The sequence below is a fragment of the Macrobrachium rosenbergii genome, chromosome 42 (assembly GCF_040412425.1).
Source record: "Macrobrachium rosenbergii isolate ZJJX-2024 chromosome 42, ASM4041242v1, whole genome shotgun sequence".
NCBI lineage: Eukaryota > Metazoa > Arthropoda > Malacostraca > Decapoda > Palaemonidae > Macrobrachium > Macrobrachium rosenbergii.
This window is the reverse complement of record NC_089782.1, coordinates 51671764-51694263: the sequence shown is the minus strand read 5'-3', so window position 1 is coordinate 51694263 and position 22500 is coordinate 51671764. Positions and strand designations below refer to the sequence as shown.

General features: G+C 38.2%; 4 protein-coding genes across 4 annotated transcripts in view; 3 read left to right on the top strand and 1 right to left on the bottom strand.

Moving 5' to 3' along the window:
- Positions 1-310: 310 nt before the first annotated feature.
- On the top strand, positions 311-1858 carry LOC136827708 (crustacyanin-C1 subunit-like). The gene is made up of 4 exons (XM_067085173.1): positions 311-490; positions 601-685; positions 1207-1329; positions 1460-1858. The coding sequence occupies exons 1-4, from the start codon at positions 344-346 to the stop codon at positions 1708-1710; spliced, it is 606 nt and encodes a 201-aa protein (XP_066941274.1). The 5' UTR covers positions 311-343; the 3' UTR covers positions 1711-1858.
- Positions 1859-8110: 6252 nt separating this feature from the next.
- LOC136827707 (crustacyanin-A1 subunit-like) lies at positions 8111-10573 on the top strand. Its single transcript, XM_067085172.1, has 4 exons — positions 8111-8481; positions 8816-8900; positions 9719-9841; positions 10246-10573. Exons 2-4 carry the CDS (start codon positions 8816-8818, stop codon positions 10488-10490), a joined length of 453 nt encoding a protein of 150 aa, XP_066941273.1. The 5' UTR covers positions 8111-8481; the 3' UTR covers positions 10491-10573.
- A 4417-nt stretch (positions 10574-14990) lies between these two features.
- Positions 14991-17946, bottom strand: LOC136827706 (crustacyanin-C1 subunit-like). The gene is made up of 4 exons (XM_067085171.1): positions 16560-17946; positions 16346-16430; positions 15828-15950; positions 14991-15596 (listed from the first exon to the last, which is right to left on the bottom strand). The coding sequence occupies exons 1-4, from the start codon at positions 16710-16712 to the stop codon at positions 15328-15330; spliced, it is 630 nt and encodes a 209-aa protein (XP_066941272.1). The 5' UTR covers positions 16713-17946; the 3' UTR covers positions 14991-15327.
- A 4252-nt stretch (positions 17947-22198) lies between these two features.
- LOC136827705 (crustacyanin-C1 subunit-like) overlaps positions 22199-22500 on the top strand; it is a 2816-nt gene continuing 2514 nt past the window's right edge. Inside the window, exon 1 of the mRNA XM_067085170.1 lies at positions 22199-22500. This exon is cut by the window's right edge and continues 155 nt beyond it. Coding sequence (XP_066941271.1) covers positions 22491-22500 — 10 coding nt within the window. The 5' untranslated portion in view covers positions 22199-22490.

The window sequence follows — 22500 nt, the reverse complement described above, 5'->3', positions numbered from 1 at the left end:
TAAGCAGACTGACGACGATGCTTAACGATTATAAGATTCAAGCCTGCGTTTTGCTTCCTCTTCTTCTTCCTCTTCTTCTTATTCTTCTAGCAATAGTAATAATAATAATAATAATTTTCTGAAAAAGAGGCGTCAACCAGTGTTGATGACCTTGGGGAGATTCAAACAAGGCCAAGGAGATACCCATTCATCTGTACAATAAGTTATGAAACGCAGGTTCTCTTTGGCGCTTCGAAACCTGACGTTTCTTATCAGGGGAGGACCACCATTTGACTCACTTCACTGGGAGTTATATAAAGATGAGGCTGGCGTTCATCTTCAGTCTCTAGGCAAGCGTCCAATCATGAAGACTCTCGTGCCTGTCCTCGTTGCCGTTCTTGCAGTGGTCCACGCAGTGGCTGCCGCGACCGAGGATTTCGTGGTTCCAGGAAGTTGCCCGCTTGTAGATGAAGCGTCCCTTTGGGCTATACACAGACCCAATCTCTGGCAGGTATATATGAGACTAACGTGTATTTGTTTCCAGCTGAGAAATATTTGGTATAAAGGAAAAAAAAAACAAAATGAGCTAAATATGTGATTATGTACATATACATTTTTCAGATGGATGGATTTTGGTATCACCATTCTCACACGCCGACGCCGTATAATCCCATCGTAAACTGCACCCAGATGAGATTGGAGTATAGTAAGTTACCGCTTGATCGCACATAATGTTAATACCAGACAGAAAAGACAAACCAGTTTGCTTTTCATACCTGATGTAGTAAGGTATCCTTTGTAATTTGAATTATACTTTTCCAGTAGAAACGGCGAACATTTTTTGCTTTGTTACATTAATTGTGAGAGACTTTCAATCCCAATGTGCAAGTTTAGTTCCACGAGCAGATCTAACATTTCCTTTAGATAGATGGTTTAGAGAAACCCCACTCACAGTGGATAGGTCTGTAAAGTTAACATTCAAATGTTTCACTTGAACCAATGAGTAGTTTATCTTTCCTTCCACGCCCTCTTAAAGTAGTAACATACTCAAAGGGAAAACTTAGTTGTTGTTTGATTTCTTGTATCATGACCAGTATTCAAAAACCATTGCACAAGAATTAAAATGTGATCTGGTTCAGCAAGAAAAAACTTTAAAATTAAAAATAATATATATCGATTCGTCTTTATAGTAGTCAAGCCTTTCCTTCTTTATGTGTCCCATTTTAGTTGGAGGTTCATTTCGAACTGAAGCCACCGGTATCGACGAAGATAATGCCTTCATGAAGACAACGGGAATGATCTACGAAGCGGCTGGTGGTAAGCCCCACCTCACAATCGCCCACGAAAAATGTAAGGGATTTTGTAAATCTTTGGTTCTTTCCAGTGTTTGTGTAGTGCATGTGTTTGTAAATTTTTAGCATGAGCGTGGATGTTTCACTTGAGCACAAAAATCATTTTGCACCTTTTGTCCGTGTTGCAGCGCGACCAGCTCCTTTGGTCATCCTCGATTCGGACTACCAGAATTTCGCTTGTCTTTATTCCTGCCAAGACTTCGGAGGGAAATATTACGGTGACTTTGGATTCCTTTACTCCCGAACCCCCAAAATGGACCCCACATACGTCAAAATCTGCCAGGATACCTTCAAGAAAATTGGTATAGACATCAATACCTTCAAGAAGACTTACCAAGGAGACGATTGTCCACACACCAGCAAAAAGAAACTCCAGTAACCAAGAAGTTTTTTTAACATGAAGCTATAATTAGACGTTTCTGATTGTATTTCATGACACCCGTTTTCTTCTGTGGCATTAATGATTTAAGTTTCTGTATGCTCATGTGTATGTGTGTTTTTTTTTCTTCATAAAAAGAACAATGGTACTTGGATATTTTTTATTTTGACACTGTTTCCCCGATCTTTGAAACTTTGCAGGAGGGAGTCTGAACTATGAGAAGTGGCAGGAGGTTTTTTGACACCATACATTGGAGAACCGTTGTGAAAAAAAAAAAACTTACAGAAAAATTCTTTTGAAACAGAATCCATAACCATCTTGTATTCTCGAGAGTAACTCTCTCCGCCCCCACTTCCCCCCACCCCACCCCACCCCATCCAATCTCTGTCGATCTTGCTGTCTATTTCAAGGAAGTTCTTTGAGTGGTGTTCACCGAGAAAAGTAAATTTATAAAGGCTGGTGATTTTCAAGTAGATTTTCATCTGCACCTCATTATAGATATTACAATTCGATTCCGTTGAAAAGTATTGTTTAGGTATTATATGTTAAAATAGGACGTAAATCCTCTTAGTATAGTGATCGAAGCCATTTGAGACTGCAGGTATTCATGGAAATTTCATTTGTGTATGTGTATTTTTTCTCCATTTTGGATAAGGTATGAAGGCAAGAGGAGTTGTATACAACTTGAAGAATTGTACAAAAATATGTTATGCATTAATCATGAATGCATCGGCATTAAACACAGGAAGACACCTAAAATGATAATTAGTAAAAGCACTACTGGATGCCTCTTGAAAGTTACATTCATGTCGGAACGCAGTGTTCGTCGCAGTTCCCATTTTAGAAAATCACTAAGAACGGAAAGAGATGCAAACACAAAATCTAAAATAAAAGGTTATTTTTAGAGGATCCGTCTCCATGTATGCAGTAAGATGATTTACTCTTTCATATTGTATCTTTCTTCATAAAAAATAAACATAAAAATTATAGAATCAGTAGATATCCTTCATCTATTGTTTTCGTCGTTATTTTTATAATGAAAAAAGTTACAGTAATGTAAAAAGTAAATTTTCTTTTATCCTTGTTGATGGAAGAATGTACATGGCATGATTGATCTGCAATCGATTACTTTCCTATTGCTCATTTATTTTACTTTTGCCCAATTCTTCACTAGGCAGAAGGTAAAGCTAAGTGTAAAGATTACTATAGAACTGTCTTATTATCGTTACGTAACTGAGAGAGAGAGTAAAAGCTTTGATTAATCTTTTGCGTATATGATGACACACAGTATCATCGGTGGTTGGCGACTGCATTTAGATTATGACGGCCTTATGCCAGCCAAGGTCCTTGCTGCAAGTGTAGTAAAGTATAACAGAAACGAGTACACTTTCAGACCGATGGCCCTGATGTTTATTAGTTTTCTGTAAAAGAAAACTATTGAGATAGCTGTTTGTCTGTCCGTCCGCACTCTTTCTGTCCGGCCTCAGATCTTAAAAACCACTGAGGCTAGAGGGCTGGAAATTGGTATGTTGATCATCCACCCTCCATTCATCAAACATAGCAAATTGCAACCCTCTAGCCTCCGTAGTTTTTATTTTATTTAAGGTTAAAGTTAGCCATAATGGTACGTCTGGCGCCGCTATAGGTGCCAACAACACAGGCTGTGGCTGAAAGTTTAATGGGCCGTGGCTGAGAGTTTCATGTGCCGTGGCTGAGAGTTTTATACAGCATTATACTCCCAAAAATGGACCCAGCCCACGTCTAAACCAGCAAGAACGCTTCAGCAACATCCGTCTGGACCTGCCTTACCAGACTTACCGGAAGGAATTTACTTGAGGCTCACTTCTTTCTAACGGCTCTCAAAAGTCCTACTGTACGAGTATTTCTATCAACAAGACAGAGTGGACCATGTTTAACTCACTGAATCCCCAAAAGGGGAAAAACTGTAAATGGATGAAAACTGGTGGTAGCGAGAGTATCAAAATCGATATATAGTGAATACATATTTTAAGAAATTACTGATTTACGATAGAAACTGAGCTTCTAATCTCTATCTTGCTGAGACGTTTGTAAACCCAGATTTTGCTCTGTTCTTATTATCATTATCATAACTGCAACAGAAACACACAATCTGGCATGGAAACAAAACAAAGCTTTATGGGGGTTTGAACCGCTGACCCGTCATTAAGCAGACTAAAACTATATCCATCTGGCCACGAACTCTGGAGCCGTGTGGAAATCGTGTTGGTCTGGTATATCACTTCTCTGTGGGTTATATCCCTGATGAGGAGGTTTGTATTACAACTACTTCTGTATTATTCAAAATTTCATTAACTGCTAAGATATTTTTGCAATGGGCACGATACAGCTGTAGCTAAAATAATGAAACTCAACTTTTGGTTTCGACCTGGACCGAAATGTTGGGAGAGGAAAAGGCAAGTTAAAGTGTGTCAGCCTGCAAGTTGATTTTGTGCTGTTACTAAAAGAAAATTGAATAATTGTGCAGCATTTTTCGCGCCAGTTTCCTCTAATAGTCAGTCTTATTCAGTCTTCATGGATCGTACCAGCACGATATGGATTTGAAGCAAATGACCCACCCCACACACACACACATATATATATATATATATATATATATATATATATATATATATATATATATATATATATATATATATATATATATATATATATATATATATACTGTATATATATATATATATATATATATATTATATATATATATATATATATATATATATATATATATATATATATATATATATATATATATATATATATATATATACATATATATACTGTATATATATATTATATATATATATATATATATATATATATATATATATATATATATATATATATATATATATATATATATATATATATATATATATATATATATATATATATATATATATAATGTGCGTGTGTGTGTGTGTATGTTTGCTTCAAATCCATATCGTACTGATACGAACCATGAAGACTGAATAAGACTGTCTGAGAAAAGGTCGTACTGAAGGTATTTTGGAACTACGAACTTTGGTCATCTGCGCCAAACGACTCTGCAGTTGATGGGGAAGATTTGGACATATTAGGTTGCATCTAAACTGCAGTGAAACCAGTCATAAGCACACATCAGATGCACACATATCACAAACAGGTCGAATACAAGTTCATGACTTATTCGTAGTTCTTACCAGTGCTTCATACGATTATTCCAAGTTTGTCAAAGGTTTGCTCTACACTTACGGTCGTTAACTTGTTATCAACCGGGTTGTGATATGGATGCGATAAGGATAAGTTGCCACCCTACATTTAGATGTTTAGTGTGGATACATCCTGAAATTGCTAATGGCAGTTTCCTGCGATCTAAAGCATGAAGAACAAGTTGAGGTTTCATTAATCAAAGACATCTTTTACCTCCATGAACAAAGTAGCTTTCCCATTGCAAAAAAGAATACACATATTTTGACGCATTTACTCTTAGTAAGCCTCCAGCACCCTCCAGTGTTGTCAGTGGCTGCTACAGAAACACCAGGTACCATTACTGCAGCCAACACCAGCAAAGATGAAGGAATTACTGAGACACGCTAAAGGAGGGTGACTACAGAAGGAAATCCGCTGCGGATCTTTCCTAGATACTGCCCCCAAAGGTTTTATCCCGGTATGTATCCACTTTTGCGGCGTGTTTTGTACAAGCCCGTTGGGGATTACCGTAAAAATATAAAAAAAGACCGTAAATATCATAAAGATGATGACCCCAAGAGATATTAGTCGTTCGAAATTTGTTGGGGGTCACTCTCTAGGAAAGATCCTCCTTAGCAATAACAGCAAGCAGAAGATACAAACAGGGGTCCTCATTAACCCTGAGCTTCTTGGCGTTCCCTCAGATTTGTGTCTTGGCGCCCCTGGAGATGTTACATAACTTAGCTGCGACAGGTCTTCTCTTTGTTAGCCTGACCCTTCTGTCAGTTCATTTATGAACTGCTTTTGAATACTCGACCCCTAAACCCTAAACCGTCCCTACCTTACGTCATCCTCAAGGTCCACTTCTTTTTAGACTCATATTTCAACGTTTGCATGCTTTGATTATATCCCAGTCGTTACACAATGGGGGAAAATGGTGGACTGGGAGGAGGAATATTCTACAGATGATTTATTTGCTTTCCATATTATTTTTGTCTCTCTTACTTTATTTCTTCCTTCGCTATCATTTCTTTTCATTCTGTATGATTTGACATGCCGCTCGAAGCTATATATTTCAGGCAAGAGGGTTCCCCTTAAGTTGTTTTCAGAATCTGTTCGAGCTTTATAAAGGACAGTAGTGAGATCCCAGGATAACGGTTTCAATGCAGAGGGATTATTTTCGGATCCATCAACGCCTGCTTGCTTATCCTAAAGCGAGAGGGTATCAGAAATATCGTTGTCACAAGTGATTTGTTTTTTATGTGAGTAATCGTTTCTGAGGTACTGCGTGTCTAGGATGTCTAGATGTATTGACGTTAAATGGCAAAATTAGTTTTGTTTTTCAGTCCCTGATAGTTTATGGAAGCTTTATGCTGGCCAACCCTATGAGAGCTGTTAATCACTCAGTGGTATAGGTAAACTATTCTGATAATATAATATGGAAACTTTACGGCAGTGTTGCTTGCAATGTGATATTGCTCCCCAATGATTTTCAGTTTTTGACATGAATTTGACCTTGTCCCTTTTTTTCATTGGGCTGCATATGCTCAGCTTGTTATTTTCATTGGTACTGGAGAGTCCAGTATTTGTACCCAGTTGAAGTCATGGTCATATATTTCACCTGAGACATTCAGATTTATTGCCTGAAATCTCAGGAATGTTCTTCAATGAAGCCCTTCAACCGAACTTCATTGAAGTCACTGGAATTTCATATTATTCATTTGCACCTCCATGAAATCAACGAATTTTTCAAGTCCGTTAGTGTGTATTTCTTTGAGATTACTGGACTGTATTTCGTTGAACGTAATGAAAATTATACTTTATGAAGGCCATAATAGACAATTGCTCGACTGGACCTCGGTAAATAAGGTGATTAACACTGTGTCTGCGTATATACATTGTCGAAGCGGTGCTTATTAACACTGTGTAGAAAGATTGGTGCTCTATAGCAAGACCCGGTAGTACTGGATACATTTAAGGCTTGGACAATTTTCGTGATTTATACATCACTTTTGGGTTGGACCTAGCATCTTCATATATCCTGCCAGATCAAGCACGAAACCCGCGGTGAACTAAGCGGACTTCAGATAGTATTAATCGGGCAAGACGACTTTATATTAATATCTCGACAGTTTCAAGGCTGACTGGTGGCTTCGTTTCAGAGGCACGATATCAAGAGAATGCAGAAAAAAATCCATTCAGATATTCCTGGACGCCTAATGATGGGCGCCATAGCTCTTGGTATATCGGGATCGTTTACATCACAAGTTCATTTAACATCTTAACATTATCGATGTTATTGCTAATTTTACAGCTATGATTATTATTATTATTATTATTATTATTATTATTATTATTATTATTAGGAAGGAACCCTTCTCTGAGGGCAGTAGCGTTGAATATAATAGCTGTTTCTACGGCATTTTATTTGAGGTCGTCTATGCGCTTTACAACCTTTTCTTCAGAGTGTAGCTGGTATATTAGGTTTTTTAATATCCCAGCTATTATTATTATTATTATTATTATTATTATTATTATTATTATTATTTCGTAAATTTAACTGCATATGACTCTACCCATCATCCGAGACATATATTTATCTTTTATATCGCTGGCACGGTGGGTGTGCAGCCTCAGTTACTTTGTAAGTACTGAGGTTCGCTCTCGATGTGAGATAGATATTATTACTTAAAGATAATAAGTAATATCCTTTTAAATATATTATTTGCAGATAAACCGTAATCTAGTATCACTCTCAGTATATATTTTTTTAAATGCAGCAAATACTACCAAGGACGCAATTACAAAGATAGACCAAGCAATGGACAAGAGTGACTTGATATCATGATAGTCTTCTCACCCTATGTTTTTTTTTCTGTTTCGGAACCATTCTCTTTGATTGAGGTTTTACTTTTATGCAGATAAAATGCAATGATAAACTTAGAAGCACCAGGACGATCTCTGTCCTTTTCTAAACTCTAAGTCAAAATCTCAAACGAAAAGGATTTCCATTTTAAACAAAGCTCAGCCTTTTTACCTAGACATCCTGAGACACTATCATATTACCTATATAGGTATTTTCTTGCAGGCTACGAGTTGTTTCCCTCAGAAGATGAGGAAACATCGCCTTACGTAACTCTAGTTGTTACGTCAGGATAATATGGAATACTGATGGGAAGAGGGTACCACCTCGCGGATTCGCTTTTGATCATAAAAAAGAAGCACAACACATTCGAGTGATAAGATATATAGCATAAGGACTATTAGTAATAAGAAGTTTTTTTTTTTTTTTTTTTTGAAGGGAGGTGGGGGCCTGTGCATTCTCGCCCCTCCTTACTATGAAGAAGACTGTATATATAAGACAAACTCCGAAGGTCGCCCTCAGTCTGCAAGTAAGCTTCGGAAGATGAACGCCCTCCTCAACCTGCTCCTCTCCTGCCTTCTTGTGGCTGGAGGAACGCATTCCGAAAACCGAACATTCCGGAATATGTGGTTTCTGGAACTTGTCCTGTGATCGACGAGAAACAGCTGTGGGCCCTGCAAAAGCCACGACTTTTCCAGGTATGGATGACGGATCTTTCCAGCACTGGATGACGGATCCTCATAGATGTGGATGACGGATCCTTCTAGGTATGGATGACAGGTGTATTTAGGTATTGGTGACGAATCCAGGTAGGGATGACGTATCCTTTCAGATATAGGTGAACGGATGCGGATCCTTTCAGATATGGTTGAACGGATGCGGATCCTTTCAGGTATGGACGACCGATCCTTTTAGGCATCTTTCAGGTGTGGATGACTGACCCTTCCAGGGTTGGATGACGAATCCTTTCAGGTATGGATGATGGATCCCTTTTAGGATATAATTATTATCCTACCCTTTTATTTCTTTCAGATGGAAGGAGTTTGGTATCAACATTCAAACACTCCTATGGAGTTCCAGCCCATTGACAAATGTGTCCAGATCAAATACGACTGGGGTGAGTTTATAGTAAATACGTGAGAACTGCACTACTAGAATTACCGCCGTTTTGCGGGAGCTTTCTGTTTCTGTTATTTTACTCTAATGTAAAATATCACTTGAAATTTAGAAATATAATCAGTGCAGTTTTACACAAGGTAATTCTCTATAATAATTTGTCATTAGGCTAGCTTATTATGTATATATATATATAATATATATATATATATATATATATATATATATATATATATATATATATATATATATATATATATATATATATATATATATATATCATTTTGAAATATATAATGATATTCATTTTGCCAAAGTTGACAAAATGAGATAAAAGTATTTTGGCAGTCTCTTCCTTTTAAGAGCGTTCCTTGACAGTAGACAACTAGTAAAATGCGCCGAAGTTTCTTCAGCTCAGTTGAGTTTTCTGTACAGCTTGAGTTTTCTGTACAGCGTATAATGATGTGTGAAACTTTCAGCCACGGCCCAAGAAACTCTCAGCTGCTGTCCATGAAACCTTTAGCTACGGCCCGATGGTGGCCTGTGTTGTTGGCACCTATAGCGGTGCCAGACGCACGACCATAGCTAACTTTAACCGGAAGTAAAATAAAAACTACTGAGGCTAGAGGGCTGCAATTTGTTATTTTTGATGATTGGAGGGTGGGTGATCAACATACCAATTTGCAGCCCTCTAGCCTCAGTAGTTTTTAAGATCTGAAAGCGCACAGAAAAAGTATGGACGGACAGACACGTAGCCATCCCAATAATTTTCTCTTCCAGTAAAGTAAAAAGCGTTCATCAAACTGATTCTGTTTGCAGACGGAGAGGGCTTTACTACAGCTGCCAATGGTCTGAGTCGGAGTGGAGTCGAGATGAAGACCGAGGGACGACTGTACCCCATGGCTCATGAGGAGCCACGCCTGGAGATCAGTGCACAGCATTGTGAGACCTTTTGCACGATTGTTTTGTTCCTCATTTCCCGTCTCCGCTTATGCATGCGTGAATATTTTGCCATGAAGTATGATACGGAATAAATACTGCCATGCATAGTTGCACTAAGTTCCAATGACATAGCTGACAGTAAATTTCTTGCTTTGAAGAACTATAATAACAATTGAAATGGAAAAGTGAAATGAAATACAGATGCTTGGCGATCTATTGTGAATAGTATTGCTGTTCTTTTTCCCGAATCTATCACTCCTTTTAATTACTTAATCGTGAATGCCTATGTTACTCGTGTACATTCGAATTATACATTGCACGCATCAACACATGGGCATGTAACGCTGTGAACTATGGCCAGACTTGTTAATGACAGCGATATTTCTCTGTCGTTCATTTCACAGCCATTCCATCGCCGTTGGTCATCCTCGACACCGACTTCTTCAACTACGCCTGCCTCTACTCCTGCATGGAATTGGGTGGCAGCTACATGACCGACATGGGGTTCGTCTACTCTCGCAAGCCGCAGCTGCACCAGGCCTACCAGGGGATTTGCGACGAGGCCTTCAGGAAGATTGGCGTAGACATGAAGCGGTTCGTTAGGACCTACCAAGGAGACACCTGCTCATATCTCGAAAACCCACAATGACAGAAGAAACCATTTTTTGTAAAGGCTACACTGGAAGCTAGTTGATATGTTAACTTATGCATTAAGCGAAGTTAGGTCTTGAACAGTTGTTTCATTTTAGATTCTTGAATCCTATTTTTATTCTAGTTTTCATACTTATTTCTTGGGAAATAAAAGTTCCTGTGAATTATTCCAGCTTTAGTTGGCCTTTTAGAATATTATGACAGCGATTTAGAACTAGAATGAAATTTCTGCAAATACTATTAGAGTATTTACCAACAAAATGTTGAAAAATCACTGCCTTATGTTCTTGAGCCCAATGAAATTTGCACTTAAAAGAAGTATAGGTTCGTTTTTTGTGAAAAGTAGACATAAAATGAAGATTGTATTAGAGAAAGAAAGAAATAAGGTGACACCGGTTCTGAATAACGCTTTCATTGTCAGAATTTTTTTATTCAAGTTAAAGTTCAAAATGTAAATGCGCATTTTTGGGGGGATCTTTCATGGGGGTTACTGCAAACCAACATATTTCGTACGACCAGCAATTTTTGGTTAAATCTGAATGATGGATGAATGATAGAATGTTATGCATTGTGACAAGCTACAGAAACAGATGCCTGGTTAACGAAAATTGTCAAGTTGACCAAATTGGCAACTGATGCTTGTCTATCTCTTTTCGGTCGCAATTTCATTCCTGATCATTCAATCATTCGGTTCACAGTTTGTATCCTCCACCATTAAGGATATTCATCTGCGGCAAAGAAACGAGTCTTTGTGGCAAAAGAAGGATGGTGGTCAGCAAATTCACTTTGTTTTTCTATTTCATATTGTCGGATAGTTGGTTGACATTGGTTTACCTTGCTTACCTGTAGAAGAGCTGAATCTGGGACGGGTTGTCTCTATGCACTGTACAAAACTGATGCAGAATAAGGGAGATATAAAAAGGTTCAATTTGTGTCTGTACATGTAAGCACTGTAAGTCAGTACATGAAGCGACGCCAAGTGTTGATGTCATGAAAATACTGAGAAATTCAGAGACCAACATATCATATTATATTTTGTGGCTAAGACTTTTTAATATTCACGTTTCTAACCTGTGATGTCGTGACGCCAGTTGGACAAGCAAATGAATCAAACACTTGTTCCATTTTCTAATTATCGTCTGGAACGCTCAGGCCTTCAGATAATTCAGGATAAGTATTTTCCAGTTCATTAAGGTTTCACTTCTATGGTTTATCAACTTCATTCATCTAAATCTAGAGCTAGATACCCATATGGTTTACCCAAAAATTCACAAGCTCATCAACACCCTTTTGAAGTTACTTCCCCTATAGGCACATTTGATTACAAGCTAGGAAAATTTCTCCCATAGGCTATCTTACCAGTGAAAGTCTATGAATACTCACTAGAAACACCACAGAAGTTATAAACAAAATAGCAAGTACAGTTTGGCAAGGTTTATTGTGAAATCATTGTTTACGATTGTGCCACTTGTTGAGGCCACAGATATAATTTTAGGGGCTGTTGACAATGAAAGAGTAAATCAGCATGGAGCAGGTGGAAATGCTTTCGAGATCATGTGATTCCAGGAACTGTGTAAGAGCCGGGTCATTTGTCAGAAGGGAGAATGGTGTCAGTGGAGCTACCCAAGTTATTAGACATAATAAATAAACTATAGGAGAACTGGATATGGCGTCTAATAATTGCCAACTTCTGAAAGCAGCGAAGGGACCACTCCGGCGGGAGAACCTGGTGAACCATGCCGAGGGCGTCTGCCAGGAAGATGTCAGTGATATCGAAGGTGATGATGATATTATTGAAAAAAGCTGAGTCAACGAAGCCGAAAGTTTGTCTCTGATGGTAAAAGAATTTTACTTCTCAATCCACTCCCTGAATGTTGTATTATGTCAAAAAAGTGAGTAGTTATTCATGCTTTATCAAAGACCGAAATAAAGAAAACACGACATTAGGAAATGTATTTAGTATTTACCGTTTCTTCTTATATTTATTACTCGGTGCCAGACTGGAAAAAATGCTGTTCGCTTATTTTAAAGTGGAAAGAAACTACCCTTTTACATTGGCTCACTTAAGGACTACCTGGCACAGGTGCGGCATTTACTATCATCCATCGCATAATGTGTGCTTGTGCCTTCCTTGAAATGATTAGAGGAGTATGCAAAAAAAGGTAGCAGAAGTGGATCTTAGCAACATACCCGAATAGAATCTCATCGAGATTAATAGAAGGTAATTTTCAGATCTTCATCATCAATATACAAGGCAAAGCAAAATGAAAGAAGGAGCTCCTATAACAGCAGCATTTCCCCATGATCAAGGCCAAAACCCACTCTTCTAACCCGCCAATTAGAGAGAAATATGAGTACATGTAATCTAGGGCCTCAAACTATCAGCTGCGAGGAGAAGATAGCTCCATAAAATACCGGTGATGAGTGGAGAGGATAAGATCGAACCTTATGTAACGCTACTCTTCACACTCCCTTACACGTGACCCCCAGCTTCGTCACTCAGGTTCGAAAATGGAGCCTCCAGTTACGGCGCGTAGCACATGGATTAATAATGACGATAACAAATAATAGACCTCGATGCTTCCTGAAGGAGCGGAAAAGCTGATGTTTGAGGTTCTATGCTAGTAGCCCGAATGATTCAGAGCACTCAGCTTTTGATATTCAGTGCACATACTGGATACCATTAGAGTATTAGACGATTGTAAGGTTCCTATAGATTTCATTGCATCCCAGACTTGGTAGTGGATAGTAACCCCATACGCGTCCAAATAAATCTGTGATATGCCCCGACTTTCTTTACCATAACGCTTCTTTATTTTTCCAATCAGAGGCGTATAAGGGGGGTAGGGGGAAGACCCGCCTTCCCATCAGCATATACAGAGCCATCCAGTCATAAGTCCGGGAACTTCAAAATAAGATGATACATAGCCATGCATATCTGCGAAATTAAAAGAAAACGATGGATATCATTTTCCATGAAAACCAGAGAAGTTATTTACCTTTTCTAAAAACTGTCTATTTATCCCATGACTATAGATGTATCGCACTATATTAGTTTGATCAAGACAAAAAATCAGTCACGAAATCTATGTTCTGGTTTAACCGTTTTCTTAAACTTTGGTATGCATCTTGATTGCGACGAAAGCTTTAGTACACTCCTCAAAACAAAATCATTTCATTGGTTCCCGGATTATCTGCAGTTGCTTCAGTCAGCGGAACATTACGCGTTCGAGGCATAATTACTTCGAATCTGTAATAGTATCAGGCAAGGCAAAATCTGATGACAGGTATTCCTGCAGAAATCGAAAAGAAACCTTACGAGTAATTTTTTATTCATTTATTTATTTTTTGGAATGCTTGTTTCCGTCTCATACACTGAAATTCAGACGACTAATATGACGACTTTAGTTGAATTTTATCAATTAATAAATGGAAAAGTCTTCATTAACTGAAGAGTGCAAATATTTGATGAACCTACTTCATGGGATCAAAAGTGTTCCAAGACGAGACAATAGACATATCCAGAAAAAGCTGACTAGTTATCCCAACTCAAGGAACTCGTTAATTATTACTATTATCATTATTATTTCAGTAGATGAAACCTATTCGCATGGAACAAGCACACAGGGGCCATTGACTTGAAATTCAAGCTTCCAAAGAATGTAGGTTTCAACCTCCCACCGCAAACCCCACACTGCAGCAGTAACTGATCATGATACAGAGCCAGTGATTTTTCATCGCCCTGTGAAAGACGCGGACCGGCGACATCTGAGTGGCATGTCACGACACTAACCACGATACCAGCGAACCAGCCAAGGATATTTCTAACGCTGCCGGCCTCATCAGCCCATCATGAAAGCACATTCCGGACATTACATTGAATATAAGTATTCTGTGAAAATCACCAAGGTTCGCTCTCAAAGCTTCAGGCATATTAATAGAAAAATATTGTATTTAACGTTTTTCCTTTATACACACCATTTTTTTTCTTTGGTTTGTCGATTTCTGATTTAAAGGCATGGCTGCTAAGTTGTACTGTGTGTAGGGTTAGATTCCCATACGTAATACATATGCAAATAGAAATCATGTGTCTTCGCCCCTGTTAGTAACTTAGGTGTCGGAGTCTGTTTCTTGATCGCCTTAACTGTCTGGCACATGTGGTGCACTGTAGGCTCCACTAAATGTTTGCAGCATTCTGCTTTTGCTTTTTTAGAACTTTACATTACCTCCATTCTCACTTCCTTTCTTCCATCTTGCTATCCATCCATTCCAACTTTCTCTTTTCACTATCTTAAGCATTGGTGGCTGGAAACTCCCCATTGCTTGTCTGTTTAGACTGTCATGCTCCGTGTACCACAGAGTAGTGATTTTGAACTATTTTATTTAGACTTTACCGGCGCCATAGTCATACTTAATTTATACTACGTTTTCAGTTTAGTCTTGAGCCAGTATAGTAGTCATAAAATCTATAAAAAGTTAATTAAAAATGGAATAATTCACATAGAAGTTTATTTCATCATAACAAGAAGCTGAATATTGCAACAAAAAAATGAGCATTACAAGGAGATGGCAATCCTTCGACATTATTCTGCATCAATTAGCCTCTTTTACCAACGGCGGGAAACTGCTGTTTTCTTTAGAATGCACATCTGGGACAATAACAATGAACGAAGTAATCAAAAAGACTTACTGGATCTAGATTCAGACTCGAATCCATACCCAGTTTAATCTCCTGAAAAATTCGTTTGTTAATTTTCACACAATCTTGCTGACAGTTGGACAGATTAACCCATGAAAACCCATTAAAATCAGAGAGTGCCGTGTTAGCTTTCATTTTAAATCATCCACGACATCTGTCCATCAACTCTTCCTTCTGGATATGTGCAGGTGTCTCCCTGGTAGGTCTTGACGAACCGCTTGAGGTCCACACCAGCCTTCCTAAAGGCCTCGTCGCAAATCCCCTGGTAGGCCTGGTGCAGTTGCGGCTTGCGAGAGTAGACGAACCCCATGTCGGTCATGTAGCTGCCACCCAATTCCATGCAGGAGTAGAGGCAGGCGTAATTGTAGAAGTCGGTGTCGAGGATGACCAACGGCGATGGAATGGCTGTGAAATGAACGACAGAATGTTATCGCTGTTGTTGAGGAATCTGTTCAGAGTTTACAGTGAGAGCTGAAGAAAATATGTGATGTACAGTATAACTAACTATCTATGTATTTACTGTATGTATGCAGTTGTATACTTTGCATGTGCAGGAGTAACTGGCATCAGAAATAAGTATACAGAAGAGTAACTGGTTTGGGGAAAGAGAACAACATAATTCTGAACACATCTTACAATGCTGTGCAGTGATCTCTAATCGTGGCTCGTCGTGGGCCATAGGATACAGCCTTCCCTCGTTCTTCATTGTGACTCCATCTCTCGAGAGACCCATGGCAGCCGTGGTAAAGCCCTCTCCGTCTGGAAACGGGATGGATTTGTGAGCGAGATCCTCTTAGAAGGTTTAGTGCATTTATGCATAGCGGATGTGTACCCATCAGTACTTTGCGTACATTAATATCATTCGTTGCAGCTATCAAATCTCCACATTTGAAATAGATACGATTGTTACAACAAATTATTCATGTTTACGTCATATTGTATACACAGACAAATTTTTTTTCCATAATGTATGGAGCTGGATTATTGATATGAAAATCTTCATCATACTACTTTGAACCTTCATGATTTTCTTTGGAAAACTAAAAAAAAGTAACCATTACTTGTGATTAATATTAACAGATTTAATGACAGATTAAACAAGTTTTTTTAAATGTAGCAAAATAAAGTGTAATTTTCTGATAACAGAAACTCACCCCATTTGTATTTGACCTGCAAACATTTATCGATGGGCTGAAATTCCATAGGAGTATTAGAAATCTGGTACCATATTCCTCCCATCTGAAAGAAGAAGAGAAAAATAAATATCAGTGGCATTATCCTGGTTTTTCTGTCTTCATTAGAAAGGCCCACCACACATTTTGACAATGATTGGCTTCATTTCAAAATATGGGGACGACTCGTCAGTACCTGGAAAAGTCTGGGCTTTTGGATTTCCCAGAGCTGTTTCTCGTTGATTGCAGGACATGTTCCAGGGACCACATAATCCGGAATATTGAGCTTCCGGTAGGCGTTCCCACCCATCACTAGGACGGCGAAGAGGAGAGGGCAGAAGACGTTCATTTTCCTAGGTTCGATGCAGAACTGGGGAGGTCTTGCGAAGTACGTCTTATATACATCTCTTCTCCCGCAGCAGGGAGGGGCAAGGACAAACAAACACACACACACGCAATCCTTTCTCCCCTCCAATACAAACGTGCCCTAATTTCCTGACACTCCTTATTCCCATAAGTTATTATGGGAATATGTATCTTTTTTTTTCTTTTCTTTTCTTTATGATGGTCGCAAGTGGACTCAGGACGCTTTCTCCATGCCATTTAATTCCCCATCCTTCAGATGTAAGAACTAGGGTTACGTGAGACCCAGTATCGTCATATGATAAAGGAAAGAAAAAGACATGCTGGATGAAGGGAATAATATAATTCCGCCATTATTAATTTACAGGAAGACTTAGCAAGATTGCTGATGCTTGGTGGAAAGGCTTTGGAGAATGAGATTGGTACATTAAGCGTTAGGTGTTAGTCTTCTTTACCTTTTCCTTATAACTGTTCAGCCTCAAAAGTACACTGGGACAAACGCTAAGATTGAGAAGGAAGCAGATAATAGGGAGGAGAGGAGAAAAGAGCTTAGTCGTTGGTTTCTTTGTATCGTTTCTATTTTCATACACTCATCGACTGGGTATCCTAAAAGGTTGTTCCCAAGAATTAACTAACATGTGCCCCAGACAGTGCTTGATGAGGCTACTAAAAGGTTAAAAAAAAAAAAAAAAAAAAAAAGCATGAGTCATATTCCTTCATTTTGTTGTGTTGATTTGAAAAGGCCCACACATTTCAGCAATGATTCTCTTCGCAAGTGTCTTATCATTCGTGGACCAGGTCGTGGGAGATCACCTTCTTCCCAACAATGCTTTCCAAAGGCCGGAAGGGTAGAACTTTTTGGAACAACACCTTCTGAAAGGAGATGCGAGTAGATTGATTGAAACTGTTTTTACCGAAAGAGGAGCAAATGGATGGGCATCCTCTTGCCCGAAATATATTCAGTCTTATCTGGTTTCAATGACTGTTGTAACTGATTCACATTGTTAGCCTTCTTTACCAAAGCAGCTTGCAGATTCTGGCCTTCGGAGTAACACAGGTTTCCAGAAGTAAAGCACTCTCTGATGCATCCTAGTTTAATTGTGGTTAGTGTCACCTATATGATTAAAAACGGCAGAATTTCAACATGGCTATCTCACCGACCGTTGGGCTCTGATTTTTCTTCGCGCAGAGGCCATGTATTCCGAGGAACCCACTCCGGATTTATTGCATCTTTTTGGAGGTATCGAGTATACGCCGACATCAATGGCGGTTCCGTCCCGATGGTTTTATGGCAGCTAAGAGCAAATTGATCGTCTCTTGTTATTGCTTCACTAATCTAGATGATATCCAGGTATCGAATATTTATCTTATTTGTGTATGTTTCTTTTGGTGTCCCATTTAGGGTACGAATGAAGATGTGATTGGCTTCATAAACATCTTTTTGAAATATTAGGTCTGAGTGTAAGGGGAATGACAGTTGCTCATGAATTATTTAAAGTGGCGTATCCTTATACTCAGGGGAACAAACCCGTACCAGTCCAACCCTTGCTGATATGACATGTAAGCTAAGGACCTAGATGGAGGACATTGGCTTGTAATTTGAGAAATCCAATTACTGGTACATCTACGAAAGGAATTTTCCTTTATCCTCTTTCTGCTTTGCTTTCACATGTTGTAATGAAAATGAAACGTGATAAAACTAATAAAAATAAGAATCATCTGAATAAAAATAACAAAAGCGTCAAGTTGTCATCCACATGCATAACCTAAGCCATGTCTTTGGATTAAAGGGGTATATTATTAATGTTCAGAAATAAAAACTAATTATAGGTTTATGAGAATTAGGCTGAGTGGTCTGCCCATGCTGCACTCGAATTTTTGTATATAAAACCACCATCTAACGAAAAGGCATTATAGAAATTGCATACTTCCACCAGTTAAGATTTTTTTTTTTATCTAGAATAAGCTTGAAATGGTATGTAGCGTCAGTATGTTGGGCTAAAATACTTTTATGTTTCGGTATGTAGCATCAGTGTGTTGGGCTAAATTGCTATTTCGTTTTTTATTAGCACCTTGGTAAATAACGAAGCTATCTGATTATTTTACATCGTTAATGGCATTATTCTCCTTGTTGAATTTTGTCCAGATATCTTCAGAATATTTTATGTGACGGGCTGGTCACCCGAGTCATTTTGTAGCGTTTATTGAGTGTATTTTTCTGCTATTTTTTATGTATCAGTATCACTGAGTAATTTATGTGGTTTATTGATTAAAAACACCGTGTTTAAGAACGAGGATATTCTTGATCAAGATTAGATTTTTTAAAGGAAATCTCTCTTCAGCAATTCTTATCAGCGATGAATGTATCAGAAGGCCATATGTCATCTAATTTGCCTTTGTTCTGGACACTGCTTGGTCAGAAGAAATATAAAGAAATGGCGAGAGGCAGTTCGTGGACTTACTTAAACATGCAGATTAAAGAAGCTCGGTATAGAACTACCCGGCCGTATATCCCTTTGACAATTCATTGCTGTTAGTTCGAAGTGCAAAAATAATTCAAAGGAAAGTAAGAAAATAATTGCTCATATATGAATAAATATTCACATATCTACTTCTGTAACAATCCTTCTCAACTGATTTTGTCTTGTAAGCGAACAGCGAATCATGAATTTTTGAAATTATTTGCTGCAATGTATGTCCCACTGTTATTTGCACCAAACCCATCTGCCTGACTGCAAGTTATAGCTCTTCACATTGTTTATCCAAAGAAACCTTTTCAAGTGTTTCTTCTTTTAACTAAGCCACTTATGAGCCATACAAGTAGCTGTATCATTTCTTTACTGTGTTGGTATAAGGCATTTTCCTTTCCACTGAAAAGGAGATTAACAAAAAATATCGTGATCTTCTAACATAACTAAATATCATTTAATCTGTTTTCCATTTCCTTCTTAAATGTTTTAGACAGTAATTTACTTATCGTTTTATCGTTTTCTGACAGTCCCAAGTGTTCTGTTGAAGTGGGCTGGTAATAATTTATGTATATATATATATATATATATATATATATATATATATATATATATATATATATATATATATATATATATGTATATATATATATATATATATATATATATATATTTATTATACACATGCATTTATTATACACACACACACACACACATATATATATATATATATATATATATATATATATATATATATATATATATATATATATATATATATATATATATATATATATATATATATATATATATATATATATATATATATTGTCCACCATCGATTTTTTTAAATGTAATATCATTTATACAGAACGTTCTCTGGAATCTGCTCAGCTCTCTGTATCATTTAAAATGTGAGGTGGTCAGGCTCTCCAAGCTCCTTGTGTAAATTTTGATGGACCATGCAATTGGAGGTTTTGAGACTTGCGCCTTTAGTTAATGTTATGATCAAATAAGGACATTCTTTTAAGAGTTCCCGATGCATATGAAGTGCAAAAAAGCTGTTTGTTTGAGATTTCAGTAAAGTGTGCAACACATCTGTTCTTCAAGTTTCTTCACATAAGGTTGAAGAATTTTTAAGGGTGCCATTAAATGGTAGACATTTTGCGTACCTCATAACTCAAATTATTCGTTTTTCAGGCCTCGCTTTGGTCCATTACTCATATTACTGACCACACCTGGCACTATTTAGCAGAGGATATGTCAGTATTAATAAAAATAACCTTAGAGAAATTCCATTATCGGAGGCAAACGTGTCCTTGATTGCAAAATTCCACCCATAGATGGGTGTGGCAGATGGTGGGTGTTCCCCGTTCCCGGATGGTTTGTAGAAATGAATCTTGTTTGCGTAGAGAGATCTTTTTCCTTGATAGGGACTTTGTTTTGTTGGGTGAGGTCGGCCGGGGACCCGGGGGTGAGGGGGGGGGGAGGCGAGGATTTTGTCGCATCAGTGTGACCAGCACGTGTACTTCCTGAACCGCCAAAAAGTGAAGAACGCGTTATGCACGTCGAAGGAGTAACTAGCGTCTTGTCACGAGGCTGTAACCTTCAATTAGTGTCACTAATATTTAGTTGTGTACATATAAGAGGAACAATCCGGCCAAAAGTTCTTGCGTCCTGCCGAGAGAGCGTCTCGAAAACAGATTGTTCGTATTGTGAAAGAGGATAAAGTCAGTCTGTTCAAGGAGGCAGGAAAATTAGGCCTCGTAACACACGAGACCTCGTCCTCATATCGATGGCGAGGCTAAAACTACATTACGAAGTTAGATCGTGCCCCGTGGCACCTATACGGCCCTTTAGGGAGTCATTTGCTTTCTTTATCATCACGAATGGGGCGGTGAATTATCGACTCTCGCTGTTCTCTTTGATGGGTAGTTCGTAGATAACAGCGTTCAGGTCGCCGCCGGAGGATTTGGACACAGATATATAGGTCTGCGAACTTGTATTTATTTATTTTCTACAGGCGACATCTTATGCAATATCGAGGTGGCAAAAGGGAAAGGCTGATTCAGTATGTACATGCATCAAACTGAAGCTTGACTAAGCTTGCGAATGGAAGCTTAGTCAAGGCTAGGGCATGGCGCCCTAAGTCAGGTCAGGAAGGTAAGATCTAGGCATTTTAGGAAAGGTTAGGTTTTTTCATCGGCGGATACCCTTGTCCGTCGTTCTCAAATTGCTCTCATTCCCTTTTACTGTTGAAAAATCTGCATCATGTGTTGTCCTCCGGGAAAGAAATTTTGGATCTTTGCCAGTGATGTTGTCAATAACTCTAGATAAAGCTGATGTGTAAAGTATCCCGTATATCATCTGCCAAGACCTAATATATCAAGAAAAAAAGCTATCATGTGACCTATATACCAAGAGCTAATGTGCCAGTGATGCCTGTTAAAATATCAAGAGATGATATATCATGAAGAACTGATGTATCAAAGACTATCAGATATTATTATATATATCAGGAAACTGGTGCAGTAATGGCCTCATTCAGAAGGTTAGTAAACAGTTTTGTTGTCCTCGTATGAAGGTGAAAGACAGCATTTGCCAGATGGAAGCACCAGAAATAAAATGTTTCCAGAACAAGTGGAGTACAGTTTTTGACTTATCTACTGATTAATCGGACTCATGCGTTATGTGAGGGAACCTATTTTTCGAGGTAGACGAAGCTGCATTGAAACTGTGATACATTTTTGACTGCTCTTAGTCACTGGCGCAAATGGTTGCTTGGTATACTTGTCTTTACTATGTAAGCTGTTCATGATGCAGTTAGGGAATCTAGACAATAACTTGAGATAGGACGAACATAGAATAAACTTCAAGGAACAATAAGTAACTGAAGAAGATTCTTGAAGGGAGGAATCATAATAGGAGAGGAATATAAACCGAAGGACAAAAATAAGAATGGAGTAGAAATTGGAAAAATAAATCTGACAAAAGGATAGTAAATTATCTCCGTCGTTCAGTTTTACAAGGAATCTATCTTATCTGAACCATAGAAACAGAAATGTAAGATATGAAAAAAAGCTGTGGACCTTGAAGGGGTAAAGGAAAAGATGCCTGAATCAATAGCAGTGGCCAGGGGTTTATAATTGGGCGGAACATACCTAAAAACAGAAGACGAAGAAATAAGCTCTTTGGCGGCCACCGTCCTGGCTTACGTAACATTTTCGGAAGCCCTGCTATAAAGGTCTTCGTATTGCTATTGGCCCTCATCATTCTGTGCGAATTTTCTTCGCGTCATGAAGGTCC

Coding starts and splice junctions, on each gene's coding strand:
- LOC136827708 (XM_067085173.1), top strand. CDS start 344: ATGAAGACTCTCGTGCCTGTCCTCGTTGCCGTTCTTGCAGTGGTCCAC. Junction 491..600: donor ACAGACCCAATCTCTGGCAG/GTATATATGAGA, acceptor TACATTTTTCAG/ATGGATGGATTTTGGTATCA. Junction 686..1,206: donor CCAGATGAGATTGGAGTATA/GTAAGTTACCGC, acceptor GTCCCATTTTAG/TTGGAGGTTCATTTCGAACT.
- LOC136827707 (XM_067085172.1), top strand. CDS start 8,816: ATGGAAGGAGTTTGGTATCAACATTCAAACACTCCTATGGAGTTCCAG. Junction 8,901..9,718: donor CCAGATCAAATACGACTGGG/GTGAGTTTATAG, acceptor TTCTGTTTGCAG/ACGGAGAGGGCTTTACTACA. Junction 9,842..10,245: donor GGAGATCAGTGCACAGCATT/GTGAGACCTTTT, acceptor TTCATTTCACAG/CCATTCCATCGCCGTTGGTC.
- LOC136827706 (XM_067085171.1), bottom strand. CDS start 16,712: ATGAACGTCTTCTGCCCTCTCCTCTTCGCCGTCCTAGTGATGGGTGGG. Junction 15,951..16,345: donor GCAGGTCAAATACAAATGGG/GTGAGTTTCTGT, acceptor TCCCGTTTCCAG/ACGGAGAGGGCTTTACCACG. Junction 15,597..15,827: donor AGAGATCACTGCACAGCATT/GTAAGATGTGTT, acceptor TTCATTTCACAG/CCATTCCATCGCCGTTGGTC.